At 39.8% G+C, this 20,853-nt stretch overlaps 1 protein-coding gene and 2 non-coding genes across 7 annotated transcripts in view; all 3 read left to right on the forward strand.

The window, feature by feature from the left end:
• The window catches only part of grik5 (glutamate receptor, ionotropic, kainate 5), a 245,682-nt gene extending 231,236 nt beyond the window's left edge, over nt 1-14,446 (forward strand). For 4 of the 5 annotated variants that reach the window (XM_088326775.1, XM_088326778.1, XM_088326777.1 and 1 more), the window contains one exon: nt 1,165-2,743. In XM_088326775.1, the coding sequence (XP_088182901.1) occupies nt 1,165-1,758 (594 nt within the window). In that variant the 3' untranslated portion in view covers nt 1,759-2,743. Of the gene's footprint in view, nt 1-1,164; nt 2,744-14,319 lie in introns of those variants that run through there. The other variant, XM_088326779.1, reaches the window with a different exon arrangement.
• Nucleotides 14,447-19,617: 5,171 nt separating this feature from the next.
• On the forward strand, nt 19,618-19,700 carry trnan-auu (transfer RNA asparagine (anticodon AUU)). The gene has a single exon. It is a non-coding gene; the product is annotated as a tRNA-Asn (tRNA).
• Nucleotides 19,701-20,472: 772 nt separating this feature from the next.
• On the forward strand, nt 20,473-20,546 carry trnak-uuu (transfer RNA lysine (anticodon UUU)). Its single transcript has one exon. It is a non-coding gene; the product is annotated as a tRNA-Lys (tRNA).
• The last annotated feature ends 307 nt before the right edge of the window (nt 20,547-20,853 follow it).

The following is a 20,853-nucleotide window of genomic DNA, read 5'->3' on the forward strand; positions in this document are numbered from 1 at the left end:
CTACTACTTTAAGCTCAGGAGGTACAGCGGTTGTCCTGGGACCAAAGAGGTCGCAGGTTCAATTCCCAGCTCCTCAGAGTTAAAAAAAACCCTAATTCCACCGATATGCACATAGGCGCCCTGCATGGCTGACCCCATTATTGGTGTGTGTGAATGAGTAATGTGTGAAGTGCATTGTAAAGCGCTTTAAGGGTCCTGAGTGACTTGTTAAAGCCATATAAATGCAGTCCATTTACCATTTCCTTAAAGAAGCCCTACGAAAATGTGTCTAGCGGAACTCAAACAGTTGGGTCATAATGTACAAAATAACCCTTAAAATTCAATCATTTTATTTGAAAAAATAGGTTTTTCTCTTTTAAAAGCCCTCCAAAAATATTTTGTTTGGTTTTGTAAAAAGACAACAAAATCTGAGTCATTTTGTCTAGAAAATCTCAAAAGATTGGATACATTTGTGCAAAACAACCCATAATTACAATTATTCTATTCTAGAAAGGATGAATTAACTCAGGTCATGGATCATCCATGTGTTACCCTTTATTTTTCAACGATGGTCTTCTAAATGACATAATAATGCAAATTGTGATTTATTGCTGTTCCTACTTACTTTTTCTGGAGACATATGAGCACTTTTGCTATTTCCCTTCTTTTTTCACTTGGAAAGTTAATGAGAAAACAGCTTTTATGGATTGTTGACAACTCTTTAAGGAAAAATAAATGAGACAAAAATGGAGATTTGTGTTTTTCACTTGACAGAGTTAAAAATAAAATGTACTTTTTCCTTATCTCAATTTTCATAGAGGACAAATTTTGGCTTAAACATATTTCGAGTCTCATTTTGGTTGAAACCAAAGGTTGGGGGCCGTTGAACTTAACGACATTGGCTGTCTCTGGATTGTAACAACTTTGTATTTACGCTCTTTGGAAACCCTCCCATCCCAAATTCCATTTTCCCCGCCCCATTCCTGTCCTTCCACTTCTGCTTCTCCAATATTTTTTGTTGCTTTTCCCATCGGTATGGCGTTTCATTCTGCCAACCCCCAACTCTTTGTATTTCTTTGCCCCAATCCTATCCTCTTACCTCGCTGCCCCTGCCATCTCCCCTACTCTTTGTCTTTCTTTGCCTCTGTCCCCATCATCCTTCATGCCCCGCATCCCCCTTTCCAGGTGTCTGTCTGTCAGGAAATGATCACCGAGTTTCGAAACGCCGTCTCCTGTAAGAAAAGTGCCCGCCTTCGCCGCCGCCGCCCCCTGGGGGGTTCGGTCCTGCGCCACCCTGCCCGCATTGCCCTGGGGGCCCCCCGCCCCTTGCGCCTGGTCCGAGAAATGCGCCTCAGCAACGGCAAACTCTACAGTGGGGCCGGCCCCCTCACCGGCGGCGTCGGGGCACCTGATCTCGGGCCTGGCCCCCAGCGTCTCCTGGAAGACCCCCTGGGCGCCTCGGCCACGCCGCCCCCGCCAGCCCCCACCCCGGTGATGCCCCCCAGCCGGGGTTGCGCCCACGTGAGGATCTGCCAGGAGTGCCGGCGCATCCAGAGCTTGCGATCGGAGGCCGGTTTGGGTTCGGGAACCACCAGGATACCCCCCTCATCTGCCCCTCTGCCCCGCCTGCCCCCGCCCCCCCCTCTGTCCTCATCCAATACAGACAGCGAGGGCGGCGGTGGGCCCAGCCCCCGGCGGCTACACAGCCCCCACCACCACCGGCCCGGTCCTCTCCAACAGAACCTCAACAAAGCGGACCTACTGGGGGACCAGGCTTGAAACTAAAGTCCGAAAAAAAAAGTACAATTCGCACAATGGCGGTGATTAAAAAAATCAAGCTAACACTACAAAAAGACGTCAACTTGAATCCGTCGTCACAGTGACCGGCCTCCCAATTGGACGCTCGCATGTGTTTTTGAACAGTTTGGTCCGAAACTGAAGGAAGTGCTCTTTTATTTTGCCTCCCCGCGTAAATGAAGCATTTTATTCCCCGTATTTTTTTTTTCTGGAAGATCGCTGGAGGACCTGTTGTATCTGTACGTTCATTTTATTCCGACTGAAAGACTTCCCGAGGATTATTACGTGTCTTACTCATTTTCCGTGTGTCGTTTTCTTGCCTTTTGAGTGGAAAAACGACTAAAAACCGCTCAGTGGATTATGACAATGGTGGGAAATTGTTTTTGCCAGTTTTGTGTCCCTCTCTTTGTCACCAACGGAAGTAAGGAAGTCAACATTGTTCAGTCATAAGTCTGGGTGTCCTGATACTACTTTTAACTTCCGATACAGTTTTTAATCATGTTTTATTTACACGGAACAGATATCACAACCCAAATGATTATCCCATCATGATGTCAAACAATCCAATGTCGGAAGAAACGATTCATTCTGTTTTTATCGTGGATTTACGGTATTCGGTGTTCAGATCAGGACTGGCCAAAAAGTGGTTTGAATTTGGTTTTGATTCTTGTTTCTCAATTCAGATCAGCATTTTCCTTAATATAGTCCTGTTTTGTATTTTGTTTCTGTTCAAATTCGGGATATTTGATCACAGCAAAAAACTGGAGTTGACTGCTTGGAAATAAGTGATAATATCAGAGATTTCAGACAATACCGATAAAATATGATGGATATCAATTTCATACAATCTGATATCGGAAGACATGATCTGTTATTTTGACATGGTTTTTATAAGTATCGGGCGGAAAATATTTTGAATTTGGTTTCGATTCTTGTTTTCAATTAATATATGCATTTTTGACCACTATTTTTGTCCTCTTCTTTTCAAATTAGAGGTATTTAGTCACGTACTAAAAAGCAAAAAACTGGAGTTGAATATTTGGAAAGCAGAGCCAATATCGGCGAATTCGGACAAAATCCGATAAAATCGTATTCTGTTCAAAACCGGATAAATATCAATTTCATACAGCCCAACATTGGAAGACCTGATCTGTTCTGTTGTATGTTGTGGCTTTTATAAGTATAGGGCACAAAGTTTGAATGTGGTTCCGATTCTTGTTCCTTAATTCAGGTTAGTAGTTGTGTCCTTAATACACGTCCTGCTCTTATCAAATCCAATATTTGATCATTGCGAAAAACTTGATTTAATTTATTTGAAAAAGGCGCCAATATCGTAACTTTCAGACGAAATCCGATAAAATGTTACTATGTTGAATATCGAATCAATATGACTTTCATACAATACAATATCAGAAAACTTGATTTGTTTAGTTGTTTGTTGTAGCTTTTATGATAACAGGGCACCAGATTGGAATTTGGTTCCGATTCTTGTTCCTCAAATCAAATGTGCATTTTCGTCCCTGATCCTTGTCCTGTTCCTCCTAAATTCAAAAACTTCTTCCTTGGAAATATAAGGTACAGGACAGGAAAAACCACAAAAACTGTACAGAAGGGTGTTGATCTTTGAATTCTGGGCCTTTTAAAAAGAGGGTTTGTTAAAAAAGCGCAATTAAAAATGATATCAGAGATTTGTGACGCCATCTGATAAAATCTGATACAGTTCAATATCAGACTGATGTCAATATCAGATCCGGACACCCTTAGTCGTCATTTATATTTCATTTTTGCTGGTAAGTCTGCGTCTTTAAAAAATTTAAAAAGGGAAAATAAATGTCCCTCATTATCCGGTTTCCTTCCCTAGGTTTGGCAGGAGGAAGCTAAAAAGGACGAGAAAACTTGGAGAACTTTACAGACGGGCCCTGACCCTTTCTTTTTAGGGATCTTTTTCAAAGAGCATTGGTTTAAATAAACGACAATAGAGCTGATATCTGAGATTTCGGACAAAATCAGCAAAAATCCAATACAGTTTTATGTAGGAGCAATATCAGTACTTGATCTGGACATTCCAAGTCATTATCTGCTTTCCATTGTGGCTGGCATTTGTGCGTCCTTGATATTTGAAAAAGGGATAATGAATGCTCCTCATTATCAGGCTTCCTTTCCCGGGAGATGTAAGGTACAGCAGGAGGAATCGGAAAAGGATGGGAAAAAACATGAGAACTTATCCGACTCCCTTTCCCGGAAGATGTAAGAAAGCTAAAAAGGAGGGTAAAAATTTACAGACAGGTACTGATCTTTTATTTCAGGCGATCTTTTCAAAGATGCTTATGTCACTGGATCGAATATGACTCGAAGGAGCAAAAATGTTTGAATGCTTAGTAGAAACTCAAAATAAGGAGAAAAGACATAAATGTTGTGAAAGGAGTTCTGTCAAATATTGAACTACTAAAGTATCCATACACCGGCTTGAAGTTGGCAGATAAGTTAGTTTTTACCTGAAGGGACTTACTACTACTACTTCCTGTGAATTTTAATGTGATTCAAAGTAACTTTGCTTACGAGGGTCTTAAGGTTAACTAAAATTATACTCTTCGTTTTTCTTAAAGCTTGTGAAAATTCGCCGATTGCAAAAGACACATGAGCCAAAGGGACAACGGTAAGCTAGCTTCCGCTTTCGCGTAGCGGTCAAAACTCTTAGCCCTTCCACGTAGGATACCTGACAGACAACACAAGCTTTCCTCCCTTGATACACCTCAAAATGATTATGCCCCAGCCCATGGATAAACCAAGAATAACAGTCAACAATATAAATACATTTTGGCTACTACAAATGGATTTTTAACTTGTAAGGAGAGCAGCGGAGAGAATCCAAACATCAGATAAGAAATTCAACTTGTTCTGAAGTCGGCCCCCCGGAAGCCTTTTCTTTTCATTAAATCTCCTATGTTTCAAAAGCAGATCTACATTTAAGGATGTGAAATTCAAAGAACAGCGACATGATTGGCCACTTGTGACAATTATGTCTACAGTTCGTAATTGTCAAAACAACAAACAACAATGCACAATAATAGGCAAATTATTGATCTGGCATCCTATGCGACCTTAGTGGTGGTCCAATTTCAAAAACAATAAACCTATCTGTTTAAAGCTCATATCAAAGATTTCAGAAAAAAACGGATACAGTTTAATATCAGAGCGATATCAATATCAGAATTTGAAACACTCGTAGTCACAAAAGTGATCTGTTTTTCAACTTTCAACAGGGAAATGGAAGGAACAGGACAGGAAAAAAACAAGTTTAGAGCAGTTCTGATCCTTTAACTTCGGGCCTCTTTTTAAACAGGGTTTGTTAAATAAGTGCCACTAAAGCTGTTATCAGAGATTTAGATTACTTTAGTATAGGAACCATATCAGATCGGGACAACTGCAGTATCGAGAGTAATCTGTATTTCATTTTCGGGAAAAATGAATGTCCCTTGTTTTCCGTCTCCCTTGTCCAGGAAATAAAAGGAACAGGACGGGAAAAACGGCGAGCACTTTAAATACGGGTCGTTATCTTTTTTATTCTTGGGATCCTTTTGTTAGCTGTTACTTGGCTTCCTGCCAGTACAATGGATTCAAATTGGTCCTGTCAATTTTGCTTTGAGCTGATATGAAACCCATGATCGCATCGGACAAAAGTACAGACGCTGCCCTACTTACGAACAAGGTTCCGGATAATCGTTCGGAAGTTGAATTTGTTCGTAAGTTGCTTCAGTGCTATATTTTGTATGGTTAAGGTTTATATAAGTATGTTTAAGGCTTGTATAAGTAACCTGTATCGTTTTGGACTAAAAAATAAACATTTCATAAAATAATATGCTCTATTAAGATGAATCAAGTGTAGTTTGACTTATTTTTGGAAGATGACCTTCAAAAGTTAGGCGACTTCCTTCTACGTGGTAAAAAGTGGCCGTAAAAAAAACAATCCGACCGTTTTCTCAACCGCATCAAGCTTTCTTATTCCACTTTCATTTCAGAAGAATCGGCTCGTCTCTTCTTTACACGTTACACCAACCATATTGAATGGATGCACGGGATATTAAACAATATAAATGTAAAGGTTCTTAGCGCGCTGGAGATACAGTATAGAATGTTTCCACACGAAATAGGAAGAGGGAATGGATTTTTTCTTAGGGGTGGATGCTGGGTGAGTTCTTAGAGCGCCACCACATGCCGGTTGTGGCAGAAAGAAGCATTACGGTACTGTCCTGTACTAGGAAAAAGGTGCACACGAAACAAAATCCAACAGCAATGTCCGGATATTTTTCGACATCCCGAAAAAAATGTTCATATCTACCGTTTGTTGTAAGTTGAATGGTCACAAGTAGGGGAGCATCTGTACCTGTTGTTTGGAGGTCAGTAAATCGTTCCTTTTTAGCAGCGAATTCTTAATGGTCATTTTTATTGAAGCAATCGATGCGCTTGAAAGGAAGCGGACGCTTTATCGATGGTTCAAAGTGGAAAGGCTTTGTTCCCACTTCAGTTCGGGAAAATCAATTTAGATACTTTTTTTTTTATATCCGTCCATTTTTTTGGGTTCAAAATGGATTTGTGGTTGCCATGGTCACTGGTGTCTCCGGTCTTCGTTTATGAATGGATGTTGCGGTTGACTGAGATACAAACAAAACTACGAGTGGTTTGGAAATGTTGCTGACAAAATAGTGCCGACGGACTATACCTGTTTAGCTCACTTAGCAAAACGTGGTCGAAAATAGGTTAAAAAACAACATGAGGTTACGTCGGGGCCACCAGTTTTGAATTTGTAACTACAGTTGCATTTGTTGATCTTGAATTTTGAAATATAAAATGCTGAACTTTGTTATATAAATGTCTGAAACTTTCCTTTCAGGTAAAAAATTGGAAATTTGAAATTGGAAATGTCATTGGAAATTCCCCATTGTGGTTTTAATTGAACTTTTGGGTGGCTGAGGTACCCACGATGGGCGGGGGCAGCAGCAGACTTTAGAAAATTCAACTGAAGTCAACTCAAGTCGTGATTATTTGTGATGCCCTTAATCACTATGAGTCTTAAAGGGGGCACAGTACACAGATTATTGCAAACCACAGACTATGACACCCTCCCCTGATCTAAAACCTACATGAGGGCGAGGAAAAACTCAAAAACCTCAACATGAAGGAAATGAAGAAACCTTGAGAAGGGACCGCACATGAGGTCATCCCCCTTCCAGGATGACCAGGCTGCAATAGATGTTGCAATAACAATTAATACACAGATATTGTCAATGTGAAATATAGGTCATCCATAAGCTATAGAATCTAAGTGTGTTTTAAGCCTAGATTTAAAAGTTTCCACTGAGGTTGCAGATCAAATTTCAGGGGAAAGAGCATTCCACAGCACCGGTGCCCGAATGGACAATGCTCTCGAACCTGCGGATCTCTTCTTGGCTCTTGGAATCACGAGTCGGTCAGCATTTTCAGAGCGAAGGCTCCAGACCGGAACATAGGGGGGGGATTAAATCTGAAAGATATGAGGGAGCAAGTCCATGCATGATTTTGAATACTGTAATACCAACAAAACCTTAAAATCACATCTTAAGCTAACAGGGAGCCAATGCAGTTTGTCTAAAATCGGGGTAATGTGATCAAACTTTCTTATCTTAGTTAAAAGCCTCACTGCAGCATTTTGTACCAGCTGTGGGCTCTTGGTTTTGGCTCTTCGGGAGACCGGAGAGTAGTATATTACAGTATTCAAGACGGGAAGTGACAAACGCATGATTTAGTATTCCCACATCAGACTGGGACAGCTTGGGGCGAATTTCAGCAATGTTGCGAAGATGGGAAAAAAAGCTATTTTAGTAATATTCTTAACGTGTGTTTGGAAGGACAGATTGGTGTCAAATGTGACACCTAAATATTTGACTGAGTCACTCTGGGAGATATTACATTTGTCAATGTTCAGAGCAGTTTTTGAGAACAAGTCATGGCATTTAGATGGACCTATAATTAACATTTCCGTCTTTTCAGGGTTGAAGTCATTTCCAATAGCAGTTTCATAACCCACGACAACCGCCAAGGGACAGTAGACTTATGAGAAATATTTTGTTGCATTAGGCTCCCATTCATTTCCGATGGCAGTTGCATTACGGATGAAAGCCGCCAGGGAACAGAAGACAGTAGACTTCGGAGAATTACATTGATGTCATTGGGCTCCCATTCATTCCCGATGTATTTTGTATGAAAATTGAAATGGAAATCAGGTACAGCATTACTTCAGTCATTATTTCTGTTGCGTAATTATCCTTTTCCGTATAGGTTGGGGAAATCTGAGGAGCAGAATGTCATTTCTTCTGAAAGGGGGCATAACATCAATTTGTTTTTTACGAGTAGCAGAAGATAAAACTCAATGGTGATTAGTCGAATAATCTGAATGTCACTAAATTTTATGAAATGGTGGTTCGTTAGTTTGACAGCAGAATGACTGATTCATTCGTTGATTGATGTGATGCAAAATATGATGTATAATCAAAGTAACCTTCAGTAGAACATTCCTCTCCGAACAATTATAAGGTAAAGCCGAAATTAGAAGGGAAAAAACTGAAGAAAATTTTTCAAAACAAGAAAAAATATATAGATTTAAAATTGGGGATCCACGATAAAACATTTTTCCCTACAAATACCAAAAACCGATAAATTCCTGCCTCCGCAGACCAATACCAATAACAGATATTTCATGATGTTTTTGGACGCGAAATTTTGGGGAAAACACTAAAAAAAACAGCAAAATTCTATTATTTTTATGTGTATATTTTCTGCTCACAATTACAACTACATTATGTAGCTCAACTAGTTTGTGGATACTAATTGTAATCACTCTAACAGAAAAGAGATATGCTTTTGACCACTCCCTGCGACCCTAGTGAGGATAAGTGGTGCAGAAAATGGGCACCAAAATACTGACTTTTAGCCAAAATTTGGTTCATTATGTTTAAATACATCTCTTGGAAAGCTGAAATGAGTACTTCAATATCCATGGGGCGCACATGCCTTAGCTAAGAAAAACAGATTTCTCTTAAAAGGTCCAAAAGAATAGCTTGGAAAAAGTCTTGAAATGAAATGGCCAACAGGCTTTGGCTAAGAAAAAGAGATCACTCTTGAAATGTGAAAATACGTAAATTCGAAATATGATACAAGTGATACTGAATGGCCAACTTGCCTTGGCTAAGAAACATATATAACTCTATAAATGTGTGTTCATGTCTAAACATTATACAATGATCCAACACTGAATATGACACTCAATGGCTTGGACTAAGAAAAAGATGACTCAATACCAATGACCCATTTTTACCTCACTAACTTGCTTTAATTTGAATTGTTTCACATTGTTTCTGATCTCAGATTAAAATGTGTTTTTCCTGGCAAAAGAAGAACCTATTTTGCATCTAGGTAATGATCAGAGGTGGGTAGTAGTGGAGTATATTTACATTCAATTGAGTAAGTTTTGAGAAATGTTGTACTTCTAGGAGTATTTTTAAATCCCTATACTTTTACTTGAGTAACTTGAGAAAAAAAGGTACTTTTATCTGCTACTTTAGGCAACATTAAAGTCGTTACTTAAAAAATCCTTGCCACTTAAGTACGCGTCTGTCTGTCTCCGCTAAGGCGCATTTATCATGACTGAGAACTCTGCCAGGCTCTACCACGTTCTACCAATCAAACTTAGCAGCCTTGTCACGTGACCATATTCAACTTAAGCGGGGAAAATTCTGTTTATGGTTGAAACAGATGGAAAATGTCGCTTAGCAAAACCGACTATGAAAACACAGAAGAGGCGGAGAACCCCTGGCCTCACCTCAAAAGCATCTTCGCCTTTAAAAGGGGGCGAAACACCAGCTACAATATGCAATGTCTCCTTTGTTTGCCTAAACAAACTGAGATTTCTGCATTCAAGAATTCAACATTAAACTTGAGGAAACATGGCAGAATCCTAGATTCAAATTTTAACTTTACCTTAGTTTTATTTTCTATTTATTACTTGCTTGTTTTATTCTTGTTTTATTGTTGTTTGCTATTATGTGTACTTCGAACTGGGGTGTCCTGAAAGCTGCTTGAAGTCAAATTTATTATTATCATCCTCTACCAACCAGCGTCTTTGATTCAAGCTTACTGTTTTAAATTTATTTTTTCATTAATTACGTATATAGGTAGGATTTTTATTGTGCTGTATGCGCAGTGCATATAAATTATCCTTACACATATACATATATATACATATATATATATACTACTTGGTACTACATATGCTTTATTAATTTATTTGATTTATAATATTTGTATCTTATTATGGGGCGGCAGTGGCTCAGGAGGTAAAGAGCTCGTCTTCGTGATCAAGAGATCGCAGGTTCGATTCCCGGTTCCTCCGTGTTACATGTCGAAGTGTCCTTGGGTAAGACACTGAACCCCTAATACCTCCAATAAGAAGGTTAGCGCCTTACATGGCTGCACGGCCGCTATTGGGAAATGTGAAGCACACTGTAAAGTGCTTTGGGAAGTCTTGACTTGAAAAGCGCTCTATAAATGCAGATCATTTCATTTCATTTCATTGTTTATTAAATTACTTGAATTTACGTTGATGATTTAAATGTACTTTTAAAATTAAATGTTTTTTATTTAAATGAACTTTGATAATTTGATGACCTTATTGGTCTTTTTAAAAAAATACGACGTTGCTACAGTTACTCAGTACTTGAGTAACTTTTTCCCCAAACACTTTTTTACTTTGACTCAAGTAGGTATTTGGATGACTACTTTTACTTCTACTTGAGTAATATTATTCTGAAGTAACAGTACTTTCACTTAAGTACAATTTCTGGCTACTCTACCCACCTCTGGTAAAACAGACGCTGTCCTTCTCAGGAACGATCGTTCGTAAGTTGAATTTGTTCGTAAGTCGCTTCAGTGCCATATTTTGTATGTTTACGGCTTGTATAAGGAACCTGTATTATTTTGCACTAAAAACTAAACATTTCATAAAATAATATGCTCTATAGAGATGAATAAAGTGAAGTTTAACTTTCTTTTGGAAGATGGGCTTCAAGAGTTAGGCTACTTCCTAGAAAGTTGGTAGTGCTCTATTCTATTCTGAAGTGGGCGGAAAAAGCGATTCAACCATTTTCTCAACCGCATCAAGCTTTCTTATTCCACTTCATTTCAAAAGAAGCAGCTCGCCTATTCTTTACACTTTACACCAACCATATTGAATGGATGCACGAGATATTAAAAAAAAATGTCAAAGTTCTTAGCCCGCTGGAGATACAGTATAGAATGTTTACAATTGAACTAAGAAGAGGAAACGGATTTCTTCTTCGGGGTGGATGCTGGGTGACCTCTCACAGTCTTGTACCCGGAAAAAGGCGCACACAATACAAAATTTAGCTTAAAGCAATGTCTTCATATTTTTCAACATCCTGAAAATTTATTTCGGATCTACCGTTTTTCGTATGTTGAATGGTCATAAGTTGGGGAGCATCTGTAACAGAACGGTGGCAGTTCATGCGTAAAAAAGTGAAAATAAATCACTTCTGGATATTACACTCGTGATTCGATAGTGGATGGCACACATGGCGCACAATGTTATCCCGCTTTATAATGATGTAAAACTGACTCAGTATCGGATCGTTTTTTTTTTTAAATTGTAACAATAACGAATACGTCGTATTTGCTGTTATTGGTCCAATAATAATCGTGCATCTCCAATAAATTGAGCAAAATATTTTGTTAGTTGAATTGGGGTTTTTTTGTAGTGTGTACGCCGAAAGAACATTCATCACCTGGCGTTTTTTTCCGGGTTATATTAGAGTTCTCCGACGATAAATATCGGAATTCCTCGCAGCCCCATTTATAAGCCGACTTTATTCAAACGTTCGTGCGCAAACGACTAAAAGAAAAAACTACAACCCAAGCCAGCAGTTTGAGATCAAACGTGTGATCCAAGAGCATTTTACTCACAATGTGTTCTTTGATGTTTTGTGTGTGTGTTTTTTTTCCTTTCCATTTTCATGCCAGCTTCAACTGAAGCTATCAAGAAGATCAGACGGGCTCACATGGAGATTGAGGGGAAGGGAGGGTCACAAAACAATGGTGGTCACAAAACAAAATCCGCCGTCTCAAGTGGTCATTCCCACCAAAAAAAAAAGAGAAAGAAAATGGCGGCAGAAGCTTTTATTGTTTGTGTTCTTTTTTGTTAGTTTCCCCAAATCTCTCCTTGTGCTGAATGGATTATTCAAAGTGAGTGATGAATATTCTGACGCCAATATTGTGATTCTTCAAGAGGATCTTTATTGTGGATGGGGGCGATGTTCGAGGGGAGGGGGGTTGTCCCACCTTTGTCGTACAAAATTCATAGATCAAAAATTGGTTTTGGAATAAAAAAATATACAAACAGACGCCAACTTTGTACTTTTTGTCTATTTTGACACACACATAAAAATCAACGCTGGAAGTTGATTTTTTTAAGACCAAGGGTGTCAAACTTGTTTAGCCACATGCTAGAAAAACACTCACATGAGGGCCAGACTAGTGAATGAGACAGAAAAAGAAAGAAAGAACAAAAGAGAGAATGAAAGAGAGAAAGAAAGAAGGGAGATGGAAAAAGAAACCAAGACCGAGAGAGGAAGAAATATAGCAAGAGAAACAATGGACAGAGGGAAAGAAAGAAAGAAAGATGCATAGAGAGAGAAACCGAGATAGGGGGAAAGAGACTGGGAGAAACAATAAAAGAATGAGAGAAAGAAAGTGAGAGAACAATGAAAGAAAAATGGAGGGAAAGAAAGAAAGAGAATGAGAGAAAGAAAGTGAGAAAGAGAGAGAGAGAGAAAGAAAGAGAGAGAGAGAGAGCGAAAGTCAAGTCATGGTTATTTGACACCCTTAATCACACCAAGTCTCAAAGGGCTGCACAGACCACAGATTATTGCAAACAACAGACTGTTATTACACCATCCCCTGATCTAAAACCTACATGGGGGCAAAGAAAAACTCAAAAACCTCAACGTTGAAAGAGAGAGAAAGAAAGATATAAATGAAGGGGGAAATAAACCCCCCGACCCGCGGGGAAGGGCGCCGCCATGCTGTACTTGCCCAGGACACACTATAGGTAATGGTGCCCCTACGACCGTAGTGCTAATAGGAAACAAGCACCCACCCACCACATCCGATTTAGCGTTGTTTAACTACTGAATAGTGATATCGCGGGACGATACAAAGATTTGTAATAACAATCAAAAAAATGCGCAAAAACAATATCATGGTCATAAAACTCCCATTGTTAATTTCGGACTAAACTGGTACGGTGAACTGGAATATGCCCCAAAAAAACAAACCAAAAACCGGCACTCATGATTACTGCAGTTCTCATGTTTCTGCTGCAAGATTGATGTCATAAACTTTACCTCTCGCCCTGCGTCACAAGTCAAGTCGCACTTATTAGTACAGCCCTTAATCACTAAGCGTCTCAAAGGACTGCACAGGCCACATGGACAACATCCCCTGATCTTAAACCAACATGCGGGCAAGGAAAATCTCAAAACCTCAACATGAGGAAAATGAGGAACCAAACAAGTAGTAACCCCCCTTCCAAGATCGGGCTTCCCGCTGATACTTGAAAAGTCTAAAAAGGCTTTGAAATCAATATTCTAAAAATAAGGCCTTCATTGGCATTAAAATGTCTTAAATCCTATTTTCGAAGTCTTAAAAATGTGAACACATTAATAAAATTAATATGTGTTTGAATTAACACAATGTAGTAAAAGTTGTTATTAACGCATCGTGATAAAAATACTTCATGAATGTATCAGAACAGTTCTTTGCTAATCGTAGTTATCTTCCCGTTTCGACTCAGGATCAATGATGTACTGGAAACATCTTTTTTTTCTTCTTGTTTTCCAGGTCTAAAACTTTGGCGAGTGTTATGTTTTCTGATGTGGAAAGTTTTCAACTGAACCAGAATGTGATAAGAAAAAATGGTATTTGTTTAGAATTGCCTTCTATTCATGTGGTGTGTTTTTTTTTATTGGTTTTTTTTTTCTGACTTGGTCTTAAATTTGTTTTCTAAAGGCATTAAAAAGTCTTGAATTTATCTTGCCTTAAGCTGTAGGAACTCTGAAGAGGACCAGGCTGCAATAGCTGTTGCATAGGGTAAAGATCAGTGTTGGGAATTTATAAATAAATTTACATAACGGTGTTATTTTTCAGTAACGGGGTAATCTAACAAATTACTTTGTCAGTTGTTACAAGTTATCATTACAGATGGTCAAAAGCGGTGCCCTACTTTGAAGCTCTCCTCCGAGTTGTTTGTGTCACGTCTTTTCTAATCACGTCACCATTGAAGTATTTCATACATTTGACTATAAAGGATTTTATAAGATTGAATACAAGTTACATTTATTGAGTTTAATGCAAGATATTCACTGACTGGGCTTTAGCTCAATGACAGGTCACCCTGTTCCAAATGCAGAATATTTAGTCTAGTTCTGTTGATGACAGGACTCTGACGGAGGACAGGAGGCGTTGTTTTGAGAAGCCCCACGTTGGGCGTCCTTGGCACGCCCATGGGAGGAGTCAGCACGCCATTGTGCGGGGAGAAGATGGCCAATGAGAGGAGAGAGCTAAAGGACTTCAGAAGAGGGCTTCCCAGAGACTCCAAGGACACTAATTCGGCCCCTGCGTGGAAATGTCAACTTTCCTGTTCATCTTTTCCGTCAAGAAAGGAGCGCGCATAAATTGTTGGGTGAATGTAGGTTGTGTTTGGTTAATGGAGTCAGATGACTAATTCGAACAATTTGGTAAACGGTACATTTTGATATGAATTCCCAACCCCATTTAAATAGCAACTGCAATATCGTTAGACAGCAATTACGGACACAGTATTTAGAAATGCTCTGAAAGAAAAGGCCAATTGGTGAACGGGGCAACCGACTTGTTTCGTTCGCGAAGGAAACGTCTCTATGAGCTGGCTTATGGAAATGGGAGTGTTTGTCGCGATCGTAGTGTGTATAATGTGTTTATTAAGGAATATTGATTTCTGTGATTAAAACAAAATAAACATTTGTAGTCCATAAAAGGAGTTTATTAACACATATGCTAACGTCACCGACACCAGAGGCGACACAATGCAGCTATACAGACGCTGCCCTACTTATGGATGATGGTTTGTAAGTTGAATTTGTTCGTAAGTTGCTTCAGTGCTATGTTTTGTATGTTTATGGTTTATATAAGTACGTTTAAAGGCTTGGATAAGTAACCTGTATTGTTTTTTACTAAGAATATAAACATTTCACAAAATAATGTGCTCTATTAAGATCAATTGTCACGGTTGCCATGGGGCCCAATTGGTCCCAGCCGTGTGGCGCCAGGTTCTGTCACGGTTGCCACGGCGCCCAATTGGCCCCGCCCATGTACACCGGCTAAAACGCGTTGAGAGATTGCTCACTGGGAGTACTTAAACGCGGTCCTTTGAGCCGTTAGTTGTCAGAGCGTCTGCAAGACTACTGTTAAACTCTGTGTGAAATGCCTAGTTCTGTGAATTTGCCTGTGTTTGATCTGTTTTATTTTTGGCCCGATCTGTTTGATTTTGACAACTCTCCTTGGATCGAGTGTGCGCGCATTCCTCCTCTCCCTAATAAACTGTGAGTACGTTACGCGATTGGGTTCTCCATTCCTGTTTCCTGTCCTGGTTCGTGACATAAATAAAGTTCAACTTACTTTTTGAAGATGAGCTTTAAAACGTAGGCGACTTCCTCCTCCGTGGTCGAGAGTGGACGAAAAAAAGCGATCCAACAATTTGATCAACCACATCAAGCTTTCTTCTTCCACTTTCATTTCAAAGAAAAAAGCTCACCTATTCTTTACACTTTACACCAACCGCATTGAATGTATGCACGTGATATTCAACAATAAAAATGACGAAGTTCTTAGCGCGCTAGACATGCAGTGTAGAATGTTTACACGCGAACTAGGAAGAGGAAGCGGATTTCTTCTTCGGGGTGGATGATGGGTGACCTCTCACAGCGCCACCACACGCCGGTAGTGGCGGTAAAAAACACAACAGTAATGTCCTGTACTTGGAAAAAGGCACACACAATACAAAATCTAACTTACAGCAATGTCCGGATATTTTTCGACATCCGGAAAAAAATGTTCCTATCTACCGTTTGTCGTAGGTCGAATGGTCGTCTGTAATCTTCACGATCGCCACTAGTTGTACACAAGTAGGCTTTATTTGTTGTACTATCGTCAGCTCATTGTGTATTATGTCACCACCAAGATTTTGAAGGGGTTTTGGCTTTATCCCTCAAAAATAAGGGGGAGTCAAAATCCCCCCACCGCCACGCTGCTAAAGTGGTCCATGTATGAGCTACAGACTTGTGACTTCTAGGGAATTATTCTGTGATCTTAGTATTTCACCAGAGGGATTTCAAAATGTTTTAGACTTTTCTCTCAGGAGTTAAGGGGGGTCCGATTTTGGCAAGTGTCTCGTTATCAGTGGTCCTCTGGTTACAGCGATCAGTGGACAACTAGGTACAATAAAACATGCTTTACAATGAGCCGACTATAGTCAAGTCAAGTCATTTTTATTTGTATAGCCCTTAATCACAAAGAGTCTCAAAGGGCTGCACAGGTTATTGCACAGACTATTATGACACCATCCCCTGATCTGAAACCAACATGAGGGCAAGGAAAAACTCAAAAACCTCAACATGAGGAAAATGAAGAAACCTTGAGAAGGGACCGCACATGTGGCATCCTCCTTTCAGGATGACCAGACAGCAAAGAATGTTGCAATCACAAATAAAACAGAGATATTGTCAACAAAAAATATAGGTTATTTATATGCTATAGAGTAGAAGTGTGTTTTAAGCTTAGATTTAAACATTTCCACTGAGGTTGCAGATCGGATCTCAGGGGGAAGAGCATTCCACAGCACTGGTGCCCGGATGGAGAACGCTCTCGAACCTGCGGAACACTTCTTGGCTCTTGGGATCACCAGAACACCAGCGATTTCAGAACGAAGGCTTCGGACCGGGACATAGGGGGAAATCAGATCTGAAATATAAGAGGGAGCAAGTCCATGTATGATTTTGTATAATACCAAGAGAACCTTGAAATCACATCTTAGGCTAACAGGGAGCCAATGCAGGTTAGCCAAAATCGGGGTAATGTGATCAGACTTTCTTGTCCTAGTTAAAAGCCTCGCTGCAGCATTTTGTACCAGCTGAAGACTCTCGATTCTGGACTTCGGGAGACCGGAGAGTAGTGCATTACAGTAATCGAGACGGGAGGTAACAAACGCGTGAATTATAATCTCCGCATCCGACTGAGACAGCATAGGACGAATTTTAGCAATGTTGCAAAGATGGAAGAAAGCGGTTCTAGTACACCAAATAAAGCCTACTTGTGTACAACAAGTCTTGATCGTGAATATTATAGCTGCATTGTGTCACCAACTGTGTCAGTGACGTTTGCTCTAAATGGACAACTATCGCTTTTTGGTTTTAAGGACGTAAATCAATATCCCTTAATAAACACATTAAATATTGTATCAAGACAAACTGAGAAACATAGTTGACGTAAAAAGGTGTCCGAATTTGCAGGGGAGTCGGTTCTTTTCGGTACACTGTTGTCTTCTCGGATCGGTGAAAATGATTTTTCCACGGATTCTGCGCTGTTGACTTCGAATTTTTGGGGTAAAAAAAGGTTTAAATTGTTTTCTATTTCATCTTTGTAGATGTATAAATATTAAAAATTTTGTTTCCCGTGTTTTTTTAGTGTTAACTTTAGAGCAGGGGTGTCAAACAGGCGGCCTGCGAAGGGATTGAATGTGAGACAACGCTTTGGGAGGCGCAAGAGAAAAACGAGCTTCAGGTTGCAATATGTCCTCTTGATGTTACCAAAGCCAGGTGCCTCTCGCTGTGGTGGTTTTTTTCTCTCTCTCTCTGAGTTGACTTTCTCTCTCTCTCTCTCTCTCTCTCTCTCTCTCTCTCTCTCTCTCTCTCTCTCTCTCTCTCTCTCTCTCTCTCTCTCTCTCTCTCTCTCTCTCTCTCTCTCTCTCTCTCTCTCTCTCTCTCTCTCTCTCTCCCTCCCTCCCTTTTTCTCTTTCTCTTTCACTCTCTCTGTAACTCTTTTTGTCTTTCTTTGTTCTTATTTGTATCTGTGTGTCTTTTTACCTTCTTCCCTTTTTCATTTTCTCTCTCTTTTCTCTCTCTCTCTCTCTCTCTCTCTCTCTCTCTATTGTCTTCCCCTTTCTCTTTCTACCCCCTCTTTCTCGCCTCTTTTCTCTCCTTCTCTCTTGCTGTCAATTTCTCTTTGGATTTCTTTCTTTGTTTCGCCCTCTCTCACTATATTTCTCTTTTCATCTCTTTTGTTTCTCACGTTCTCTCTCTCTCGCTTTTTAATTCCTTTCTCTCTTTCCTTGTCTCTCACTATTTTTCTCTCCCTCTCTTTCCCTTATTTCTTTTTCTCTTTTTTCTTTCTCCTCAATCGACGAGTCCAGCCCCCGAGAGAATGTTTGTTCTGTCGTGTGGCCCCTGAGTTAAAATGAGTTTGAAATCATTCGTCATCATACGTAATGAAAGGTAATATATGGATTAAACCAACACAAAAACAAACAAACTGAAGAGCCATTTGGGAGACAAAAAAGCTGGCTCTTATGTGAGTCCAGCCGAAAAAGCCGTCTCTCTAAAAAGAGTCGGAATTCCCATCTCTACAAAGGACCATTCGAGGAGAGATTTAATTTATTAAATTATTTTTTTCTTACTACTGATATTGTATTATATTGTTTACTATTTGTTTTTGTTGTGCTTCCTGTTTAGGATAAATCTGTTGCTAGTGCGGTAAAATAAATATGACACGGTTCCGGAGTTTTCTACCCAAAGCCAGCCCAACTGGCTATGAATGAACCAGCAGCCAGCTCTTTACGGTGCATTTTTAATAGGAAGAAAACTTGAATGTTTACATGATAGTTCCGATATTTTTGCTTAATATTGTTTTCACGAATAGTTTTGCTTTTGAAATGAAATGACCTGCATTTATATAGCGCTTTTCAAGTCAATGACTTCCCAAAGCGCTTTACATTGTGCTTCACATTTCCCAATAGTGGCCGTGATCTGTGCAGCCATGTAAGGCACTAACCTGCTTATTGGGGGTATTGGGGGTTCAGTGTCTCACCCAAAGACACTTCGACATGTAACACGGACAAGCCGGGATTTGAACTGGGATCCCTTAATCCTAAAACGATCGCTCTACTATCTCCCGAGCTACTGCCACCCCACGAAGAAGCGCTAAACAATACAAACTGTCCCTTTTTAAGAAAAATAAAAGAAAAGACGGGTTTCCCAGGCAAAAAACATAATCGTGGCACATTCTGTTGGTTTTAAATTGTACAAGAGTGACATCATGCGGTCAGTAGAAAAAGTGTCTCTTGTTTTTTTTTTTAAATAAGAGGCTCCTTGGCCAGCAGTGTCCGGTCCGTAACTGTTAGGACTCTTAATCTCAGGGTCGTGGATTCAAGCCCCACGTCGGGTGTGAGAAGTTTATGACCATTTTGATGCTCTGACAAAAGTTTTACGATAGAGATTATGAAACCTGAAATTTATATATCAGATGACACTGATGTTCATAGCCCAACTAGATCAGTTCGGTAGAGCATGAGACTCTTAATCTCAGGGTTGTGGGTTCGATCCCCACGTCGGGTGTGAGAGGATTTTGACTGTTTTGATGCTCTGACAAAAGTTTTTTGATGGAGATTATTAAAGATGTAATTTAAATATCAGATGACACTGGTGTTCATAACCCAACTAGCTCAGTTCGGTAGGGCATGAGACTATTAATCTCAGGGTCGTGGGTTCGATCCCCACTTCGGTTGTGAGAGGATTTTGACTGTTTTGATGCTCTGACAAAAATTTTTCGATGGAGATTATTAAACTTAAAATTTAAATATCAGATGACACTGGTGTTCATAGCCCAACTAGCTCAGTTTGGTAGGGCATGAGACTCTTAATCTCAGGGTAGTGGGTTCGATCCCCACGTCGGGTGTGAGAAGATTATGACTGTTTTGATGCTCTGACAAAAATTTTTCAATGGAGATTATGAAACCTGAAAGTTAAATATCAGATGACACTGGTGTTCATAGCCCAACTAGCTCAGTTCGGTAGAGCATGAGACTCTTAATCTCAGGGTCGTGGGTTCGATCCCCACGTCGGGTGTGAGAGGATTTTGACTGTTTTGATGCTCTGACAAAAGTTTTTCGATGGAGATTATTAAACTTGAAATTTAAATATCAGATGACACTGGTGTTCATAGCCCAACTAGCTCAGTTCGGTAGAGCATGAGACTCTTAATCTCAGGGTCGTGGGTTCGATCCCCACGTCGGGTGTGAGAGGATTTTGACTGTTTTGATGCTCTGACAAAAGTTTTACGATAGAGATTATGAAACCTAAAATTTAAATTTCAGATGACACTGATGTTCATAGCCCAACTAGTTCAGTTCGGTAGAGCATGACACTTTTAATCTCAGGGTCGTGGGTTCGATCCCCACGTCGGGTGTGAGAGGATTTTGACTGTTTTGATGCTCTGACAAAAGTTTTTTGATGGAGATTATTAAAGATGTAATTTAAATATCAGATGACACTGGTGTTCATAGCCCAACTAGCTCAGTTCGGTAGAGCATGAGACTTTTAATCTCAGGGTCGTGGGTTCGATCCCCACGTCGGGTGTGAGAAGATTTTGACAATTCTGATGCTATGACAAAAGTTTTACGATAGAGATTATGAAACCTAAAATTTAAATATCAGATGACACTGATGTTCATAGCCCAACTAGCTCAGTTCGGTAGAGCATGAGACTCTTAATCTCAGGGTCGTGGGTTCGATCCCCACGTCGGGTGTGAGAGGATTTTGACTGTTTTGATGCTCTGACAAAAGTTTTACGATAGAGATTATGAAACCTAAAATTTAAATATCAGATGACATTGATGTTCATAGCCCAACTAGATCAGTTCGGTAGAGCATGAGACTCTTAATC

This window comes from Urocampus carinirostris, chromosome 2, assembly GCF_059441175.1.
Source record: "Urocampus carinirostris isolate Australia breed hairy pipefish chromosome 2, RoL_Ucar_1.0, whole genome shotgun sequence".
Lineage (NCBI taxonomy): Eukaryota > Metazoa > Chordata > Actinopteri > Syngnathiformes > Syngnathidae > Urocampus > Urocampus carinirostris.